A 20088-nucleotide genomic window follows, 5' to 3' on the forward strand; every position below is an offset into this window, starting at 1 on the left:
GATCTTGGCTCATGTCTAGATGCCAGCCACAACCGCGGACTCGGTACAAAGCCAGAAGAATCTCAATGGCGGCAAAAAAAAACCTGATACATCCTTCCAACGGGCAGAGAGAGTGGTTGCGATAGCTGTAACATTGGACAAGACAGGTCCGTCCTGATAAGCCGATGCGGAAAGGGGAAGGAGAGTACCAATTGCGCCATGTGGCGACATAAACCGACCATATTGAAAGCTCGTGCACCTCAGTCGAAAAGAGGAAGTTGATTAACAACGAACGTTGGTGACGCGGCGAGATGCGCGAGGTGGGAGGGATGCTAGGTCGGCTTGGCAATGCAACGAGGCTATCTGAGGGCCGCGAAGCAGCCCTCGAAGATTGGTGCAGAAGAGGAATCTTGCTGGCGTCTGGGGGCGTGGTCGCCACGGTCTGGGTGGTGAACCAATGATGCACAAGAGGACTGTTCGGTTCAAAAGATATGCGTCCAGCGGGGTGAGACTTGACCACACAGACAGGGCCTTCGCTGGACCAGGTACAGACTTGCCGTTGAAGCGGAGATCTTGCGGCACAACCACCGGTAGTTGGACGGGGCATTGGCAAAATGTCACCCCCGGGTGAGACATAGAAACCAGATGTCTACAAGGCCAGATCGACCGACAAGACAAAATGGGAAACCCACGGTCAGCCCGTTGAGCATCAGGCAGTTGCCTCGACATCCAGCAGATTTTACCATCCCATGTGTGCCAGGCTGGTTTATGCATGATATGGTGCCCCAATGAATTTCCGCCGTGCATTCAGAGCCCCTGTCGAAAAACATGATGAGTGAATGTCCATTTTTTGTCTGAAGGCCAGGACCTAGACGACAAGTAGCTGGTGACGCTGCTTCAGACAGTAGGTGTGGTGGTTTTTGGGTTAACAATGACGGCCTCCCTACCTATCGGGAGCTATCTTAACCCCTGCTAGATATCAGTGAGTACGGTGCCTCTGCCATACCCCATGTCCAACAACATCCGGCTCCCCTAGTTCAGCTGGACTAGCGAGTTGGAGGCGTTAGCTTGGGGACTCCGAGGTGTAGCGGCCGTGGTTCTCCGGGGAGGGATGGGTTTGATCCTTGCGCATGAAAGCGATGTAACCCCAGTTGAGGTATCTCGCCTTCCGCTTTTGGACGTAGGCCGCGGAGGGTGACAGTCGGCGATCTATGTAGGATGGTATGCTTTTATGGGTTTGGGGGCTAAACCGAAGGTGCAACAAGTCACCCCGGCCTGTTCATGATGAGAAATGCGCAGAAGATGGCGAATCAGTCGTCATGGCAGCTGTGAAATGTACGAAGCGCCGCGATGTCACCCCTGCTACTAAGGTGTGTCCATCTGTTGACCTGTCGTAGGTGTATAACTATGGGGGACTCAAGAGCGGCAGGCCAGCCGCAGGCGGTAGCTTGCAGCTCACAAACTATTGGCCGACGTTGTTGTTTGTGGGACCCAGGCGCCCCGCACAAACGCCGTTGCTGTTGTTTCTTGCCTGACGATGCAAGCAGGGCAGTAATAATGTTGCAATGCGAGGGGAGAAAGGTGCTGTTCCGTTCCGGGAGCTTATGCCTATGCATGTGGGGCGAGTCAAAAGCGGCAGCGCCAGGGCCTCCTCGGCCATTCAGTCCAAGACCAGACGACCAGAGTTCCTGAACCAAGAAGCGCATAGCGGAGGCTGCAGCCTCTTTCGTCATCCCAACAACCTATGTATCTTTTTTTTCCCTCTTGAAACTCTAAATACCGTAATTGGACTGGCAAGACACGATCTATCGGCAGCCGCTGGCCGGCGATGGCTTGAACATACTAAAACTGAGGGCTGAGCCAGAAGAGTATCGTGGACGCAAGTTGGGCGAAGAAGCGAACACGCCAAACTCTCGCGGCGGACTTAGTGGATGGATGGCGCTGGGGGAACCGCTTATGGTTCCTGAACCAACATCCCAGGCTAGCACCTGTCTTGGACGTAGTCAGCATCAGCAGCCCCCCCGCGCTTCTTTGTTCAGTGGGTCGGAGAACAGAACGAGGTCGGCCGAGACATGCCTGTTGAGATCTCTTCTCGCTCTGGTTCTCTTGGCCTTGGACACGAAAGCGAAAAACACCCCCGGTCAGCAGATTCATCCAAGATGTTCCTTTCTGTGGATTCCTTTGGCGCTCGAGTTGGTAATTGAGGCGGCTCATGGCAAGGAAGGATGATTATCTCGTCCACCTAGTCAGTCACATGCTGAGAGCGTAGCAGTACGTACCGTCCGGTATCCACTCGGCCGGGCGGGCCATACCGGATTTCCCGTCGGAAAGTGGGCAGTATCCGTCCGGAAGGTGCACTAAGTGGTCTGAGCGCAGTGAGAAAGCACCTGCAACGTGATAAGGTAGTGGGTCCCTTCCCCTCCAGCGAAGCAGCGAAGCTGACAAGAGCAGGGATCCCTGCAAACGAAGCTTGCTCTGCTATGGAACTCAATCCAGACCACTACCAGCCCAGCCAAGCCCAAGGCCCAATCTGCTTCATTCTCCGCCTTTTGCTGTTGTGATGTCTCTCTCTACACACTACTCTCCATACTCTTATTCTGCTTTGGCTACTTCGACGTCTCCCAGATAGCCTCTCATCACCCCGGGGCCAGGCTTTAGTGCCTAGCCCGCCATTCTAGCCTCCTTCCAGAACCGTCTCCCACTGCAGGCGACCAACCACGCAGTCGAGACATGGAGAATGAGACAAGGAGAGGGGAAGACGCCACATCTCATCTGGAGGACGCAAAAAGCCTTAGCGGAAGCCTCTCCATCTCAGCCCCGGTCAACCCCGCCGCAAAGAATCGGCATCCTTGGACCTTGGAAGGGCCGCATCGCTGCCGAGAACCCAGCTTGGCGTGGGGTGGCCGCTGACTGGTTCAACAGACCTGCTCTTCTCTTCGTCGTGTTGCATGCATCCTTGCCCAATATTTCCTTTTCAATATCTCAAATGATGCTCAACGCTTCTTGTCTCCTCCCGGGATCTCTGTCGGCCAATATCTCGTATGCGCTACACAAGTTGTCGGCCTTCCTGTTGCAGTCTTGGGACACATCGCCTAGCAGGCCTCGACAGCAGCGCCTGCACCTTTGTCGGGATAGCAATGTCACACAAACTCAGCTTAGTATGCTTGCCGTTGCAGAGGTTCCAACGGCTTGATCTTGCGTCAGCTATCCATCGGATGTCGCCCCGTTGACGGACGTGCCACGACATCGCCGCTTTCCTAAAGAAGGAGGTGGTTGTCAGGACGAGGCTCGGACCCGGACAACCCAAGGCTGAAATTGGGCGCTCCTGACCTTCTGGAAACGGCCTGCAGCCGATTCGCATTCATCACGCCCTCCTCTGCCGTGATGGCGGCATACTTTGCGTAGTCTGGCCTGAACCTCGCTCACCCGATACAAGTCGTCAAATTCATCCAGGAACGGCCGGCACTCAATCGTCCCGCCAATGCTTGGCTTCCGACTCCGTCAAGGATCTTCAGCTCTTATGTCTCGCCGTTACAACATACTTTTGCCAAGGTTGGCTCTTCAAGGGGGCTGGATTGTTCACAACCCACTTTCCCTTCGAGACACTCAGCTAGTCATGTTGCATTGAAACGTCCAGAACCAAATAGCTACGTTAGTGCCTTTCGAGTCATTTTGTCGTTCACTTAAGCGGGCGACTTATCGGGTCGTTCTAAGCCCACTACCACATCTTTTCGTCCGCTAGTTACACATAGCGCTATTTTCTGTAGATGAGCGTCTCTGGAAAATGGACAGTTATCGTCTCACGCCTATCGAGTCGTGTAACGACAGCCAAAGATATTGCATAGACAAATTGGATCCATCAAATGAACAAAACCCCGACTCATGATCCGCTCTAGCCCCTCTGTACATCCGACGCATTTCTCCGGGCTGATGCCGAGCGACACCGTGAGAGGGTAACACGAAAGACGCTCCGAGGGCGTCCCGCCAATACAAGTTGCGCTACATGTCTCATAGGAGCCCAAAGTGGTGACACTTCATCTTCTTCATCCATTTGTATAGATGTAGAATCATCCCACATTTGATTGACAAGGATCAATTGTAAGACGTCCTGCGTTGATATATCGTCGCCAAAGAAATCAATACAGAGTGCCCCCTCGTCATCTTTCAAGCTGATTGCGTTACTTCAGCGAGCGACCTGAAATATGACCAATGTTATCCACCTGCCACTTCTGACTGTGACACTCTCTGAAGTCTCGGGACTTTTCTGTGTTGCATTCGTCAGACTCCCTTGCGGCAACCCCTTTGGCAAAAGATCCCCTATACACCAACGTCCCCGGGCCACTCAATTTGAAGTTGTTCGTTTCCATGTCCTTGCTGCTCGTTGCGAGCTTCCCCGTGATGATAGAATTGGCGGCCGTGGCGAGCTTCCCCATAGCGGTAAATCACGCTTCTCCTGGCTAATCCGTAGCCGATGCATTCGGAGCACGGGTCTTGGCTGGTCAAGACACCGTCAACCCACACGTGATCGGTGTGTTCTCTTGGGCACCCGATCCCTCGGTTCCTGGCCGCTTGACACCTTTCGAACCGGCTGAATAGCCCGACGCGACTGCAAGAATACTCGCCGACTATGTAAGATATTTGGCACATGATCAAGGTGTCCGAAATAAGATTTTGAACGGTTGCGTATTAGGTCTGATTTTGTTGGAACGGATGGATGCCTGGCGTCAGATCGAGGTGGAATGAAATAATCAGTCAAATGTTCCCAAAAACTTGTGCGTTACAAAACCTTCAACTCCATAGCGGAAAATGTACTCGAAGTCACCCTCTTATACAAGATTCGAGGCCGAGACCTGTCCGTGGTTCACAAACCCCCTAGAACTGGCCTCTATTCACTGCCTGCACTGACGAATTTCAATCACAGTGACTTATGTCACGATTCTCGAAGTGAATTGTAGATGGTACCAAAATGGCGTGGTTGACCTGTGAATCGAATGCAAGTTGGAATCATCAAGTCCACCTTCTTGCAACGTGCTACGACGCTAGCCCGACAGGTACTTTTGCTGACTCTGCCAGTCTTGGTGTGTCAGTTAGCTGCCCGGGCCTCGTCACACCTTTCCAACGTCCAAGATGATAAATGTTTTCCATAACGTACAACCCTTTAAGGCTTCTGACACAACTTTTTGGACCAGTAAACGCGTCAGTCAACTTAATGTTAGCTAATGTATTAATTTTGCTGCCGCAGAGTACTAATGTAGCAGTGATAATGGCAACAGTTAGTTGGCTGTAGGAGATCGAAATAGTCTGGGCCCCCCTCTACCGAGAGGTTCAACTGACGCAGTCCCGCTAGCGAGGATAATGATGTTCCATATTCTCTGTTGCCAGAGACAACTATCTACACAAACCAACTGATGCATATGATGGATTATTTCAGTTCCGGGAAATGAATGTGTGATATCCTGAGTTGTTTGTATTTATAACCAAGATAGAATACTTTCGATCCTTCACGGTGACTGACAATAGGAAAGTCTGCCTCACCTTAGCGTTCATCAACCTGTGCATAGGAAAGTGCACGTGATGGAGGGAGGTCAGTCATTTGAACAATTCACTGGGAAACTGGCGTGGAAGTAAAACCCACTAACTAATTCCTGTTATTTTGATTCCGATCAGCCTTATTTAAACTATTTGTTCCATTCACTTGAACGCATACTGAAACATGGCAAAGTGAAGCTTGCCTATTTTCCTTTGGACCATCTCGACTGTTGAGCTTTCTAGTCAGGAATTGTCTTATTTTGACGAAGACATACGTCATTTTTGGAATTTAGACCCAGAAAGGAAGAACCGACTGGTCGTGGAAAGGATGTCATGTCAATATATGTTTTGAGCACCCACAAAGCAGAAATGAAGACAGATCCAGCGGTAGTAAATGCAGCAAAGATTTGGAAAAGGTAAACCTACGACGAAGAAGACTGGACTATATCAGGCTTAACAATGATTAATTCGAACAATCCTCGAACTTCTGATCAGGCGTTCAGTATAGCCTTCACAACAACCCTCCAGACCTATTCATATAGGCTGGTATGCCTGTTCGTCCACTCTCAACCAAAATGCGGAAGCAGGCTGCTAGCTGAGAAAACGACCGACAGCTTTTCCATGTAATCAGGCTCCACATTATCCTCTGCATGCAGATCGTCCTGCGTCCACAGGGCATGCAGCAATATCCTGATGTAATGGAGCTCTCGGTCCGGGGGTGTGTTCTCTGTGCTGGATACCAGGTCCAGAACGCGAAGCCTCTCGACGTCGGTCCGCGCCTCGCAGCCGAGAATGAGTAGGGGCAGCGGACGTTCGCAGGGGCTCATGTGTTGCATGAGGGACAAGCTTCTGTCTACCAGAAGACAAAGTTCCGACGGCCTGATCAGATCCGAATTCGTAGCGCGGCTTAGGTAAACAAGTGTCGAGGCTCGGAAGACCTCTGCCTTCGCGGCGGCGCGTTGTATCCTGGGGTCCGATGGCGTTGGTACCTCGAGATCCCGGGCTCGTCTCTTCAGTTGCGCAATTCTGCCCTTGTATTTTTCTGTGTGACTTGCGGGATCTGTCGATGGAAGGACCTCGGCAGCGACTTCTGATAGAAGATGGAGGGGCTCAAACATCTGTTGGTGCTCCATAGGCCTTTGCCATTGGATTATTCCAGTGGCGGTATACCACCAGTCTCCGTCTCCCGGTAGGTATGTCTTTGATTCACTTGGGCATACAGGGCGACCTGGCATCACAATTTCAGGATATCTCCAGTGTCGTAGGCTGAAACGCGCCATCACTTCGTGATAGTAAGCCCATTCCAACATGATGGGTCCCTCAGCGACTCTGCCAAACGTCTCCAATGAGACGCCTTCGATCACTCGCCATGCAGAGTACAGGTAACAAAGCCACTGATTTGAGGAAGACGAGCTTTTCTGAGTCTAAAGATAGAAGTTAGTACGGTGCCTGGGTCTGAGGTTCCCAAGTTTATTAGCGTCTCCAACATGGATCACGAAACGAACCTCGAACATGCAGAGAACCATTCCTGCTGCTACATGCTGAACGGCGCTTTGCGACTGGATCCCTCCCGCCGCCGAGGCTGACAGAGCGTGGATGGCAGATAGCTTCAGTTCTTCCGCCCTCAACCCTGACCCGTAGCGGTACTGGGACGAAACCGCCATTAAAGCGCGTCGCAACGCAACGCTAGCAGCGGAGCCGTCCAGAGAGGCGAGCCGGAGCAGAGTCTGCCCGAGCGGTTGATTACTGAAGCTCGATAGCTTGAAAGCTATCTTCTGCTCAACTACAAGATGACTATATCAGCTTTTTGAAAAATCGACATCTAGACTCGTCGAAGACGGGCATACAAAATTGGAAAAGGTCCCTTTCTGTTGCGGAGAGCCCGGATACTGACCACGATAGCGAGTATCGCAAAGCTGGGAGAGCACCATGTGGGGAGGCTAGGTGGTGATGTATCTCGATATCCCATGTCGTCGCGTTGATCATGTGGAAAGAGCCCGAGGAAAAGTCATTTCTGCGACCGTTTTTCATCGGTGACTGATTCCGGCTGATGATCAGGCGTTTCCGGTCGTCGTCCCTGGGCCAGGACAGACGGAGCCCGTAGCCCTGGCAGGCCCGGTTCGACCGGACGCAACTGGAGCATTGCGGATACCGGCGGTCGCAGCTGATTTTACGATCTACGACGGTGAGCGAAGTCAAGTCAGTACATCCGTTGTCTCTCACCACTGAAGAGCAGGGAATATGACGGACGGGGCGGGGTGCCCGCGTTCGATGTGCGTACCTATGCAAGTTCCGCATCGTTTCTTCTTCAGGACTGGGGCTGTGTCCCGCCTGGCATCCTGATTCTTCATCGTGCCTCCCATGTTACTTGGTGGCATTAACTATTGCCAGCCGGTCATGCAACATGGCTTCTGTTCACGATATCATCTCGCAGAAAGTTGCTCTTTGCGACATGACTAACGTGCCTTGATTTCTAAGCGACGTGCGTTATGCATGTCATCTTCCAGAGCGAGTGCGCTAGGCAGTATTCGGCTTGAGAAGTTCGTCTGCAACTTTTTGCGAGATGCCAACCCCAATGGATTCACGAAAGTAGCCAATCATGTTGCAAGACCATCAGCCCGCATCGAGATGGTCTCGGAGCTCTCACCTGTGCAATGGCATCTTTTTGCGAAGACTGTCATGCATGACGGGGTCACGCCTAGGTAGCCACATTGAAAATGCTGATCTCAAGCAACTTTTTGCGACATCCTCTGTGAGGTTCCAAAGGATTAACAATCAGAATTACCAGAACTACGTTGGCCAAAGGCCGTTGCGTCGTGGACACGTGGACCGAAGTCGAATGCCAAACGTGTATTTAATACACAAGTCTCTCAATGCGAACAAGTCAACAACCATCAACAACCATCACTCGAGACGGTCGCCATCAACCAAAACTTTCATTGCAGAAATTCGTTGAAGCTGAAGGCAGAAAACTTCTTTCCAAACCACCCAATCGAAAACCATTGCAAGACTTTACAACATGCCTTCTTACCTCGTAACTGGTGTGAACCGTGGCATTGGTGTATGTGTCTACAGACTACTTCTCTAGCTCGTCTAGAAGCGAAGTGCTGACAGTCACCCGAACAGTGGGCGTTCCTCCGCAAGATCTCGGATGACCCCAACAATACCATCATCGGCACCGTCCGCGACAAGGCATCCGTCGAGAAGAAGATTGCCGACGAGCTTGGGAGCCGGTCCAACATTCACATTGTCGAGGTCGAAATGGCAAGCTACGACAGCATCAAGGTACGTGATCCACCAATGTCACCATGACTGGCTTTGGCAAAAAGAAAAGTCTAACTCAGCTGCCACAGAAATCCGTCGATATTGTGTCACAGATCACCGGCGGCAAGCTCGACTACATCATCGCTAATGCAGCCTACATCTCAGACTGGCAGGCCTTCGAGCCCATTGGAAAACTGTGAGAGCCTCCCAGTAGTCTATCACTCACAATATGTCATGTGAGATACTTCAGTCAGTCAGCATCCGCTAACAAGCCAAATAATACAGGGGAGAGAACCCCACAAAGCTCGAGGACGACCTCTTGCAGTCTTTCAAGGTCAACGTCGTCGGTATCGTCCACCTTTTTAACCTTTATACCCCGCTTGTCCTCCAGGGTGACGTCAAGAAGGTCATCACCCTCAGCTCGGGCATGGCGGACATCGACTTGATCAACCAGTACCGGCTCTACAACAGCGCCCCCTATTCCATCAGCAAGGGAGCCGTGAACATCGCCGTCAGCAAGTTCCACGCCCAGTACGCCGCGGACGGGGTGCTGTTCATGGGCATCTGTCCCGGGATGGTCGAAACGGGGCACAACAGCAACTGTGAGTTGACGCATTCGAATGAAATACCCTCCCCCCCTGAGTACACTTGACTGACACCCTGTACAGTGCAGCCAGACCAGTTGGAGGGTGCTCAGAAGGTAGCTGCGATTTTCAATGAGTATGCGCCCGGTGCAGGCTCCCGGGCTCCGGAGGACTCCGTCAACGACGTTATGAAGGTCATCTACGAATCAAGCCTCGAGAACGGTCGTGGAGGTGCCTACATTTCTCACCTGGGCTCTAAGAGATGGCTGTGAGCTGGGGAGCAGGGGATATAACGCGGACCCGTGAAACCTGAGTGTTCTCACCCAAAGTCATCTCTCCGTACTGATCTATCCTCAAACTCGAATACAGCTATTATTGTGCTTGTGTTCTCGATCTTGACGGCTTGGAAAGCCAAAGCTGCGCGTAGCACTTCCTGTCGAAGTTGACTTGTATGTAGGCATACCGCCAGCGATCCAGACGAATATTTCGCTCCCTATTTAGAGCTGCCTCTTGCTGCGCCAGCTGGCCTTCCACAATATTTTATCTGATCATGATATTTATTTGGAGTTTTGTATGCCTTAGTTTGAGCCCGTCGAGGAAGAGAAGTCCTTTTGTTTTGGTCTGTCTAGTTTATCATGCCTTACCTCCAGCGCTTTCTATCCAAGAAGCTCTGTTTAGAAAGATATTTCTTCACAGTAACTATTTTTCGGTCGCAAAGGGCACTGCACGTGATGTTCGATGTCGTGATAACCATGCTGTTGTTGCAGTGATGTATCCAAAGGTGGGCCTGCTGGCCGCCGTCGAATATGTGCCTTACCAGCCCCATTACTCGGATTTCCATAAAGCCCCGCGCCGGATTGACCACCGTGCTCGGGGCTAGATCACTCCCGAGCCTCCGGAGGTCGCAGGTTCGGTTCCAACGAGCTCAACGAACTCACACTTCTGTACGGAGGTGACGGAAGCCTCGGAAGCATCGGGACGTATCAGAATCCAGAGAAGACATCACAACAGGGGATACTTCTGAAAGTCCGGCTCCGCTGACAATAAGTTGCCGTCAAAAGTACAGTGCCATGCGAAGTCTGACCAACTTCGAAGCTTGGCTTTAGGATCCAAAAGCCAAGTTTCCCAATCTTTAGACTGCAAACGAGTGCGTCTACCCTAGTCGTCCTGTGTGAACTTCAGAGTGACCGCTTTGGCAAAGCACCTTAGTCTATCCTAGTCGTAGCCTGTGCGTTCTTGCGTTCGACTCGGCGTTTGGTGCAGTCTAAGTATTATTGCACAACTTCACAACAAGCAGACATCGGCATTCTAGTCACCATGAACACAAGAAAACCAGAACGCAGAGATATCCTACAAAACCTCCTGGAATTCAGCTAAAACATAATAAATCACAAAATCTTGTAGAGTGTCACAACCTCGGTGGAGTGAGCTGGAAACAGGGGGTATGAATCAGTGTATACCTGCTATTTTGCAATTACCTGACACTTTTACTTTCAGTTTAATGTACATGCATAGTGAGCGGATCAACATAGTGAGCGGATCACTTTCCCCTTCTTTCTTACCTTTCCTCCTTACAACAACTTTCCTCTACGCACGACTATGGAATCCTCCTCAAATGAAAGCCGCATTATTCTTGCACTTAAAGCTATCCAAAAAGACCCAAAACTATCCGTACGAAAAGCAGCCTCTATCTACAAGATCCCATTCTCAACCCTTAACTACCGACGCATCGGACGACTACCACGACAAGAAACGCGATCGAAATCAATGAAGATGACTGAGCTAGAAGAAACAGTGATTCTTGAACGAGTTATTGACCTAATCGATCGAGGATTTCCACCGCGACTTGACGACGTACGAGATATGGCTGATTGCCTCCTTGACGAACGCGACGCGACGCGTGTTGGACCCCGATGGGCAGAGAACTTCGTACGACGTCAACCACAACTAAAGACGCGTTTTCGACGTAGAATCGACTATCAGAGGGCATTAGCTGAGGATCCTGCAATTGTGCAGGCCTGGTTTGCCCTCGTACGAAACACAATCGCAAAGTACGGAATCCACGATGACGATATCTACAATTTTGATGAGACAGGCTTCTTGATGGGAATGCTGTCGCACGCAAAGGTTGTTACAACTTCCGACCGTAAGGGAAGGCCTCGTACGAAGCAGCCTGGCAATCGCGAATGGGTTTCTGTCATTCAGGGCGTATGTGCAGATGGCTGGGCGCTGCCTCCGTACGTCATCGTCAAGGGCAAATATCACCTCCTCTCGTGGTATACCAATGGCCAATTCCCACCCCAATGGCGCGTCCACCCTAGCGAAAATGGATGGACTACAAATGAGATTGGCCTAGATTGGCTACAGCATTTTGAAAAGTGCACAAAGTCTCGTACGAAGGGTGCTTTCCGGCTCCTAATCCTTGATGGCCACAACAGCCACAAGTCCACCAAGTTTGACGATTACTGCAAGGAACACAGCATTATTGCTCTTTGCATGCCTCCCCATTCATCGCACGAGCTCCAGCCTCTTGATGTTGGCTGTTTTAGTCCACTAAAGGCGTCGTACGGCAAGGAAATTGAGAAAATGATGCGGATGCAGATTACGCACATTACTAAGGACGATTTCTTTCCTGCCTTTAAGGCAGCCTTTTTTACTTCAATGGGTGAAGAAAACGTACGAGCTGGCTTTAGACAGGCTGGCCTTGTCCCTTTTAACCCAGAAGTAGTTATTTCCCGGCTGGATTTCAAGCCAAAGACGCCAACACCATCCAACTCACGCCCAAGCAGCCAGGGCTCCTGGGACCCAAAGACACCAACTACAGCACATGACGCCGTACGAAGCTCTGCATCACTTAAGAAAAGGATTACTAGTCATCAACATAGCTCACCAACCCATTTGTACGAAGTAGTTGACTTGCAGGCTAAAGGTATTAGCAAGTTAGCACACAAACTAGCTCTTGTTGAAGCTGAGTGCCGTGGGCTTCGTACGGCAAATGAGATACTAAGCAAGCGTCGGAGGGCTAAAAAAACCCAACTACGTCTTGGAGGGTCCCTTAATGCAGCTGAAGCAGAGGCAATCCGGGTAGAGAAGGGTATTGTTGATGCTGGAGGCGAAAATGTGCGTCAGGAGGGAGCTCGTACAGAGGGGGGTGAATTGCGCGGTCGGCGATGTGGCAATTGCGGAAAGACTGGACATAACGTACGAACATGTCAGGTAGTTTGGGAGACCTCTGAAGAAGAGGATGATAAGTAGTTTTAATTGATTTCGTACGATGCTGCTGAATTAACTTACAATAATAGTAGGAAGGTAGAGAAAGGTGATCCGCTCACTATGTTGATCCGCTCACTATGCATGTACGTTAACTAAACACAAAATAAATTACAAAACTTTGCAGAGTCTCACCGCCCCAGTGGAGTAAGCTGGAAACAGGGGGTATGAATCAGTGTATACCTGCTGTTTTGTGATTACCTGACAATCTCACTGCGACATTCAATTCTACAAATTTGGGGCTGCTTCCACAGATTGCATAGAAAGGAATGTGTCGTCTCGGTCCAGACGTTTTATTTCTTTCCTCTCTAGCCATACCAACACACTCAATAATGGTCTCTCTTTCTCAACTTCTGTCATGGGCAACACTTGTTGCGGTAGCTGTCGCTGTTGTTGGCCAAAACGGTACACTACATCTTTTTCATCTCAGAGAAACTAGGCACTAATTCTTAAACGCATAGGCGAATGCCGCACCATACGAGACTGTGAAAGTGGCTGTATTGGGAACTCGAAGAGGTACCTCTACTGTCAGAGTAAGCCTAATCTTTTCCTAGTCGCTTTTGCCGCTATCTTTGCTTCTGGGAGACTAAAGCGGCTGTCTTGAGTTCAAGACGGGACGTTTGGTTGGCTAGCTTACTAACATGTATTTAGCGGATAAGACTTCGACCACTGGCTTTAGATGTTTGCTTGGCAGAGCTACAAACCCGGGATGCGGTTGAGTTAAGCGGTTTCTAGATAGCATTTTGTAACAGTTGGATAAGAGCTGAAGTGTTGTAAGGTTTGGGTTGCAGCTACTTGCGAAAGAGTTATTTCAGGAGCAACGTGCAATGGAACTTTGATCTTTGCGTTGTAGAGATCTTAGTGAGCACAGTCCTTGAAGCTACTGGAACTCTAAAGTTTGAATGGTGCCGTGAAGCAAAACTTGTTCATCAGCTTCCTTAAGTGACACAGGCCACACCCAGATGTCACGTGACCGTTCTCTTAAATATTTCAACCAAAACCTTTGCGTTTGATAGATTTTTGCAAAATGAACCACCCTTCATTCTCCTTTTCTTAGACGTATGGCTCTCATCACAAATGGTCATAAGACATCTCACGCAGTGGCATGAAGAAGAGAAAAACTGGAGAGCGAAACCTTTTGACTTAAGACTTGCAACCGATGATGATCCCGAAAAAAGGGGGGCCGGAGAGGACCCGGGCGGGCCCAAAAGTGGATTGAAAGACGTAACAACAACTGCTGAATTTTCGCCCGCCCGTTCCCCGTCGTCCCAGATTCCAAGCGGAGGTTCCGGATCCAGTAACACCTCTCGTCGTCAACCGTGTCAGGATAACTGGTGCCGACACTGATTTGATAAATAATCAGGTGGCGCGGAAGAGACCGCGGGAGTGAGTCAAACAAGGTAGGGTGAAGAGATGTGGGGGACGGGGGAGAGAGATTGCGAGCATCGTTCCTTTAAATCTTTCTTCCCTTGAACATCCGCAGAAAGACAACACCTGCCCATCAACACAAGAATCCGGGGAACCCCTCAAAAGTTAAACGCCTGCATGTCACAGCCGCTTTCTCCACCAAGCCAACCTGCATCTCATGTTGTCACTGTCACCCTGTTAAGTCTGTTGTCGTCGAAGTAAGCCGCTCCACCGAGCGCAGTCGGTTCCACCCCTGAGCCGTGAGAGAGGGTTGTGATACCAAGGGCAACGGTAGTTCCCATCGATCTTCAAACCCCAGATCATCATCATCCAGAAAATCTCATCATGGGCAACGAAGCTGAGGCCGAGACCGTGAGGGCGCCCGTTGACCCCGAGCGTCAGGACGTACCTGTTTCCCCGCCCGGGCCCAAGGGCCGCGTCCACAACCATGATCCTAACACACCCCCGGCCTTTTCGACTCACAACGGCGGCATCGTCGAGAAGGAAGAAGGCGAGCTGATCAACTTCAAGACTCTACACTGGCTGTGAGTCTTTCAACACGGCACAAACGCCATGGGAGACACGCTGACCACGACAGCAGACAAGGAGGAATCGTGCTTGTCGCAGAGACAGTCTCCCTCGGAATCCTCTCCCTCCCTTCCGTCCTCGCCACCGTCGGCCTCGTCCCCGGCATCATCCTTATTTGCGTCATCAGTGCACTCGCCACCTACTCCGGCCTCGTCCTCGCCGAGTTCCGGAAGCAATACCCCTTTGTCCAGAACTTCGGCGATGCGGTCGAGCTTATTGGGCAGCCGATCGGCATGGGCGGCCTGTTCCGCGAGTTCTTTGGCTGGGCGCAGACGGTCGTCCAAGTCTTTCTCATGGGCGGGCACATCCTCATGTGGACCATTTGCATGAACACCCTCACCAACAGCTCGACCTGCACGGTCGTCTGGGCGGCGGTCGGCATGTTGGTGTTCTGGGTGTTCAACGTGCCGAGAACGCTGAAGTGGACGAGTTGGATGTCGGCGACTTGTAAGTCTTTTCTTTTCGTTCAGTCATCAATCGCATTCCACCCCGAGCGGCTGCTGACCCTCTCTCTTAAGCTTGCGTTTCCATCGTCGTAGCCGTCCTCATCACGGTCATCGACGTTGCCATTGAGAAGCCTATCGGGAGCGGTTCTATCGACGTTTTCAAATCCCTTGGCTTCTCCCCTGCGTTTCTGGCCGTGACCAACATTGCCGGTGCTTTCGGTAAGTGATCTAACAGAAGAAAAAGAGATCAAGCCATCTCTTCGTTTTGCCTGGCGTTTTACTCATTCGTTTAGCGAGTCACTCCATCTTCTTCAGCGTCATCGCCGAGTTCAAAAACCCGGACGACTGGCCTAAGGCGCTCGCGTTCCTGCAGATCACGGATACGACGCTCTACATCATCGCCGCAGTTATCATCTACGTCTACGTTGGGCCCGACGTGCCCTCCCCGGCGCTGTCTGCAGCTGGGAGCGCCACCATCCGCAAGGCTATCTGGGGCGTGGCAATCCCCACGATCGCTATTGCGGCCGTGATTTACGCACACGTCGCGTCGCAGTACGTCTTCACGCGCATCTTCGGCAACACCAAGCACGTGGTGAGGCGAACCAGGATCTCGACCATCGCTTGGCTGTTGATCACGCTGGGCATCTGGGGTCTCGGCATGGTGATTTCCGAGTCCATCCCCGTCTTCAACAACTTGCTGGGCCTCGTCTCCGCGGCGTTTGCCAGCTGGTTCTCGTTTGGGCTGCCAGGGATTTTCTGGCTATGGATGCACAAGGGTAACTGGTTCAGCAGTTGGCAGCAGAAGTGCCGGTTCGCGGCCACCTCTCTGCTCCTACTTGTGGGCATCGTGCTTTGTGTCCTGGGGCTCTGGGTTTCTATCGAGGCGATAGCCAAGGGGGGATCGGGTACAAAGCCGTGGACTTGCGCCAGCAATGCTGCGGAATAAAACCTGTATAATAATATCATGGGGCTTAGGTGCCCCCCGTCTGTTAATTTCATAAGATGTTCCGGTCATTCAAAGCTACATGAACGGTTGATACCACCTGGGAAACCCTGTGTGGACAGACATTAACACGTAGCGTTCGAGTTTATCGTCTTGAATGTTCGAATGCGGTTCCAAAAGATCTTCAAAGGGCTCTTTCCTTTGATGCAATACTATTGTTGATCAAGGCTACAGTCTGTGGGACTTTTGGTTGACGTGGTCAAAAGTTGATGAATGTGTTGAAGTATTCTTAGTCCGTATTGTTCAGCTATATGCATGTTTTCGAAAAGTTTCATGTAGAACCATGATGATTTGCCTGATATGCGGTGCCAACTCCAATCCCGTCGCTATCCTCAATGTCCATCGCCGCCGCCTCCAGTATTGTTCAGTGTCATGCACTCCAGTAATGGCAGCAGTGTCCGGCGATTAAATTATGTTTAACACAAATGAACCACCCATGACTCATGAACTTGTTGGTATCACAGATTCAATCAAGTGAGCGAGCGGCTCAATAAAGTGAGGTTATTCGTAGATTGTTCGGGTGGCCGGGAGAAGGTTCTAAGTGAAGAGCAGCAATCGATCGACGAAGGCCGTGATATGGCTGGACCAACTCTGACGGAGATGGACTTGCGTAATCTGATTGGCCCGTACAGGCCGTGGTCTCCATTCTCCCATTGATAACTCCGGTACGCATTCCAACAGAATTAATTCTTGGTATTACCGCCGGTCTTGTCAGTGTAGGCCCACTCGTGATTTGGGACACCTGGAATAGGGATTTGCTCTATCCCCAACTGTTTTGACATATAAGTGCCTGTGGCGATGAGGCCCCAGCTCTCTGCATTCTCAGCAGCCCGTTTTGCGCCCTCCAGTAGGTCTGGTTTCTTCTCGGTTTTCCGGTCGAAAATACCTCGAGCGGTCTGGTAGCAAACTAGCGGGTCGTAGGTATGGTCATCGAGGGTCCTTTGAAGTTTATTTCGGTCAGTAACAGTCGCCGAGTATGCCCAAATCACCAGGGACAGAACACTTACTTCAGTTCTGTTTCGGCTTTCCGATTGAGCAGCTCTATGACTGGCTTTGCCACATAGGAAGTATGGGTAAGCTCATGCAGGATGATCTGGCTTCTCATGTTGCCGACGCTGCGCATATTGACAATCGTAGACCCGGTGTCTATATCTTTAGGGTTTTTGTCTAGCACCTCTCTGAACTGTCGTAGTCGACCTTCAGTCGAAGCGAAAGCTGTCGCGTCCTGCGGAGTCTCGAAAAAGTCTCTGCAAAACGCCATGACGGGGACATTGGGCCCAAAGCGTGATGACTTCCTCCGCTCCCACACTAATGCGGCTGAGTCGCCCCCCGCTACAAGACAAAGCATGCTGCGGCATTCGATACGGAACTTGTCGTCTTTGTGGAACCCGTCCAGGATCTTGGCCGTGCGAGTGAAGAGCTGCTTGGCCGCCCGTTCAAGCTTCTTTCCTTTAAAGAAGGGATGCTCTGGGGCCTGGAACGCCCGGAAGTAGGGGTACTCGGTGAAGTGTTCAGCCGCAAACTCGGCCGCTTCCTGGGCGATCTCCAGCTCCTTGAGAATTATGGCGACATCCTCTGCCTCGCACCCGCCTACGGCACCTTTCTTTTTGCCGACAAACTTGAACCCGCGCGGCGCAATCTGGTTGTGAATTTGCGCGGCAATGACAAGCAGGAACAACTGCTGGATCAGTAAAATAAACCGCATGGCGACGAGGGGAAAGAAGGTGTGCTGTTGGCAGATCGAGTGTGTTTGAGAGGGAGCGGGCTGCACGTCTTGGTATTGTCAGCTGATCAAACAATATCTTTGTCGTCTTCTGCGCAGACGGCTTTTATAATAGTTGTTACCTCTTTAACTAAACGTTCAAATATCCCCTCTGAGCATTGTCACCTTCAGGGAATGGTGATAATAACTGAACCCTGTACCGCAGTCTCCATTTCGGCACGTCCGCAACTGAGTGTCCGTGTTTTGTCATGCGTGCAAGCTGACAGATACTGAGAGACACGCAGGCCGATAATTGGTTCGTGACAGCGGACGGATAATATAAGATATCTAGGTCCCGGTAGCCTCGACGAGTTCGAATCTCCGTCTCGGTATTTGTTTTCTTCTCTCGCTACGTTATGTCAAAGTCAAAGCGACTTTTGAACAAGACAACTACCCACCCACCTTGTCTCCAGCCACCAACGAGTTGCTTTCAACGTCCCTTATTTCTTCTTCTCATCGTTGAGGCCGGGCTTTTACGCGCGAAATTTAGTTCGACTTCTGGGCCAAAGGTGCAAGGCTCTCACTCAACCACTTGGAGGCCAGCCTAGGGATGGGGGGTATACCCACGACATGGGGACCTATTTGACCAGTTTAAACTCTGCCTAATAAATTAGAAAGTAATGTCGACAACAGCTTTTGTATCACTAAACAGAAATAATTAAAATAAGTACTGGTATGTGCTTTTCTTTTTGTGGGGGTAGGGGTTTATTACTTGCGGCATCGCCGGAAACCAGTCAGGTCGCACCGGACGGCTTCGACGCCTCGCCCTTCAATACCTATTGCCGTAAGACGAGTATGAAAAAGCGAATCCCCCTCCTACTCTCATCTCTTGGGTGACTGGGAAGTTCATCAAAGGCCTGATATGCTTCAATAGCAGCTGCCAATATCCCAACTTGCTTGGACCAAACTTCCAGGTTGCACAAAAGGTTGAAAGTGGCATGCATGGGCTTTGGTTTTCTGTGAGTTTCTCCGATCCCCTGTAGTGTAGACAAGATATTTGGTGCAAACAGGGTTATAACAATACTGTTATTTCTTGTATGCATAAAGGAGCAGTTGATTATGCAACACTAGTCTAGAATATGGGAATGGCGAAAAAGGCGATTCTAGCTTATCACAGAAGTCAAAAACACATACTTGTTCTAGAACTTTAGAGCTAACTCGGTTGTAGGTGATTGCTTCTTGGTGGGCTAATTCAAGACTCGGCTGTCAAGATTTGGATAGGCTCTCCCGGCTTCAGCCATTTGACCTGATCCAAGACGCCCTCTGACTCAAACACCTCCGCCAATACCTCTCCATGCTGAGTGAAATGGTCCCAGGCATCATAATGCATAGGTACTATGCAATCAGCCTTGATGTCGCGGAACAGACGGGCAGCTTGCTTTCCACCCATGGTGATCTGGACCTTCGGAGCAGGCAGCGGCTCCAACTGAACACAAGCTTCGCCCAAGTTCATGATAGCGGCAGCAATGTGGAACTGCTGTCCGATCGCTGCAAGCTCTTCCATGTAGACTGTGTCTCCTGTGAAGTAGATTGCGTTGGGTCGGCCATCTGCAACAGTGCCAAAATCGTCCGTGGTGAGGACGAAGCCAACACATTCATTGCCGGGAACGTGTTTGCATGGCGTGGCCATGATGCGGAACGACTTGCCGCCGAGAGTTAGGTTGACCGTTTCCCATGGCTTCATGCCTTGCACTCCAGGTCGCGGTGCCAGGTTCTTGGCACCATCCTCGGTAGTCAAGACATGGCGACCGTCGAGTAGTTGGCGACCGAGTTCGTCCAGATTATCCCAGTGGTCTTCGTGGCTGAGAAGAACGGCGTCAATGGGCGGAAGGTCCTGCATGCTGAGGCCAGGATCGTGATGAACTTTGAGAAGTGCGCTTCGAGTGGCGTCGATTGGATATTCAACGGAGGACTCGGCCTGATGAAAGAAGGGGTCGGTAAGAAACCGTACTCCGTCGATCTCGATGATTGCTGTGGCGGTCCCGATGAAGGTAATCGACAAGTTGCTTCTGAACCCGGAAGGAGTAGACATGATGGTAGTAGCTTGAAGAGTTTGTGTCGAATTGATGTAGAAGACCCTGTGTTGGATTGATATTATTCGGAGTTTTCAGTCGCAATCATGGAGTCAAGTTGAGATCCTTATATCAAGATGCTGGCGTGTTGTTCGGTCGTGTTACGCTGCGTGATCGACAAGTGTTGGTAAGCAACATTGTCTACAAAAGCATATTGCCTCAAGTTTGATTTCCAATTTCTACT

The 20088-nt window shown here is 50.9% G+C and overlaps 5 protein-coding genes across 5 annotated transcripts; 2 read left to right on the forward strand and 3 right to left on the reverse strand.

The window, feature by feature from the left end:
• Positions 1 to 6074: 6074 nt before the first annotated feature.
• On the reverse strand, positions 6075 to 7859 carry CH63R_05585 (Zinc-finger transcription factor; the record flags this gene model as incomplete). The annotated part of the gene is made up of 4 exons (XM_018300560.1): positions 6075 to 6932; positions 7014 to 7291; positions 7356 to 7685; positions 7790 to 7859. The coding sequence occupies 4 exons, from the start codon at positions 7857 to 7859 to the stop codon at positions 6075 to 6077; spliced, it is 1536 nt and encodes a 511-aa protein (XP_018158410.1).
• Positions 7860 to 8527: 668 nt separating this feature from the next.
• Positions 8528 to 9628, forward strand: CH63R_05586 (Short-chain dehydrogenase; the record flags this gene model as incomplete). Its single annotated transcript, XM_018300561.1, has 5 exons — positions 8528 to 8569; positions 8635 to 8793; positions 8862 to 8968; positions 9058 to 9374; positions 9441 to 9628. The coding sequence occupies 5 exons, from the start codon at positions 8528 to 8530 to the stop codon at positions 9626 to 9628; spliced, it is 813 nt and encodes a 270-aa protein (XP_018158411.1).
• Positions 9629 to 14378: 4750 nt separating this feature from the next.
• On the forward strand, positions 14379 to 16013 carry CH63R_05587 (Transmembrane amino acid transporter; the record flags this gene model as incomplete). Its single annotated transcript, XM_018300562.1, has 4 exons — positions 14379 to 14578; positions 14635 to 15068; positions 15140 to 15286; positions 15361 to 16013. 4 exons carry the CDS (start codon positions 14379 to 14381, stop codon positions 16011 to 16013), a joined length of 1434 nt encoding a protein of 477 aa, XP_018158412.1.
• A 740-nt stretch (positions 16014 to 16753) lies between these two features.
• Positions 16754 to 17775, reverse strand: CH63R_05588 (uncharacterized protein; the record flags this gene model as incomplete). Its single annotated transcript, XM_018300563.1, has 2 exons — positions 16754 to 17009; positions 17078 to 17775. 2 exons carry the CDS (start codon positions 17773 to 17775, stop codon positions 16754 to 16756), a joined length of 954 nt encoding a protein of 317 aa, XP_018158413.1.
• A 1249-nt stretch (positions 17776 to 19024) lies between these two features.
• On the reverse strand, positions 19025 to 19864 carry CH63R_05589 (Zn-dependent hydrolases of the beta-lactamase; the record flags this gene model as incomplete). Its single annotated transcript, XM_018300564.1, has 1 exon — positions 19025 to 19864. One exon carries the CDS (start codon positions 19862 to 19864, stop codon positions 19025 to 19027), a length of 840 nt encoding a protein of 279 aa, XP_018158414.1.
• Between the last annotated feature and the right edge of the window lie 224 nt (positions 19865 to 20088).

The sequence above is a fragment of the Colletotrichum higginsianum genome, chromosome 4 (genome assembly GCF_001672515.1).
Source record: "Colletotrichum higginsianum IMI 349063 chromosome 4, whole genome shotgun sequence".
Classification (NCBI taxonomy): domain Eukaryota; kingdom Fungi; phylum Ascomycota; class Sordariomycetes; order Glomerellales; family Glomerellaceae; genus Colletotrichum; species Colletotrichum higginsianum.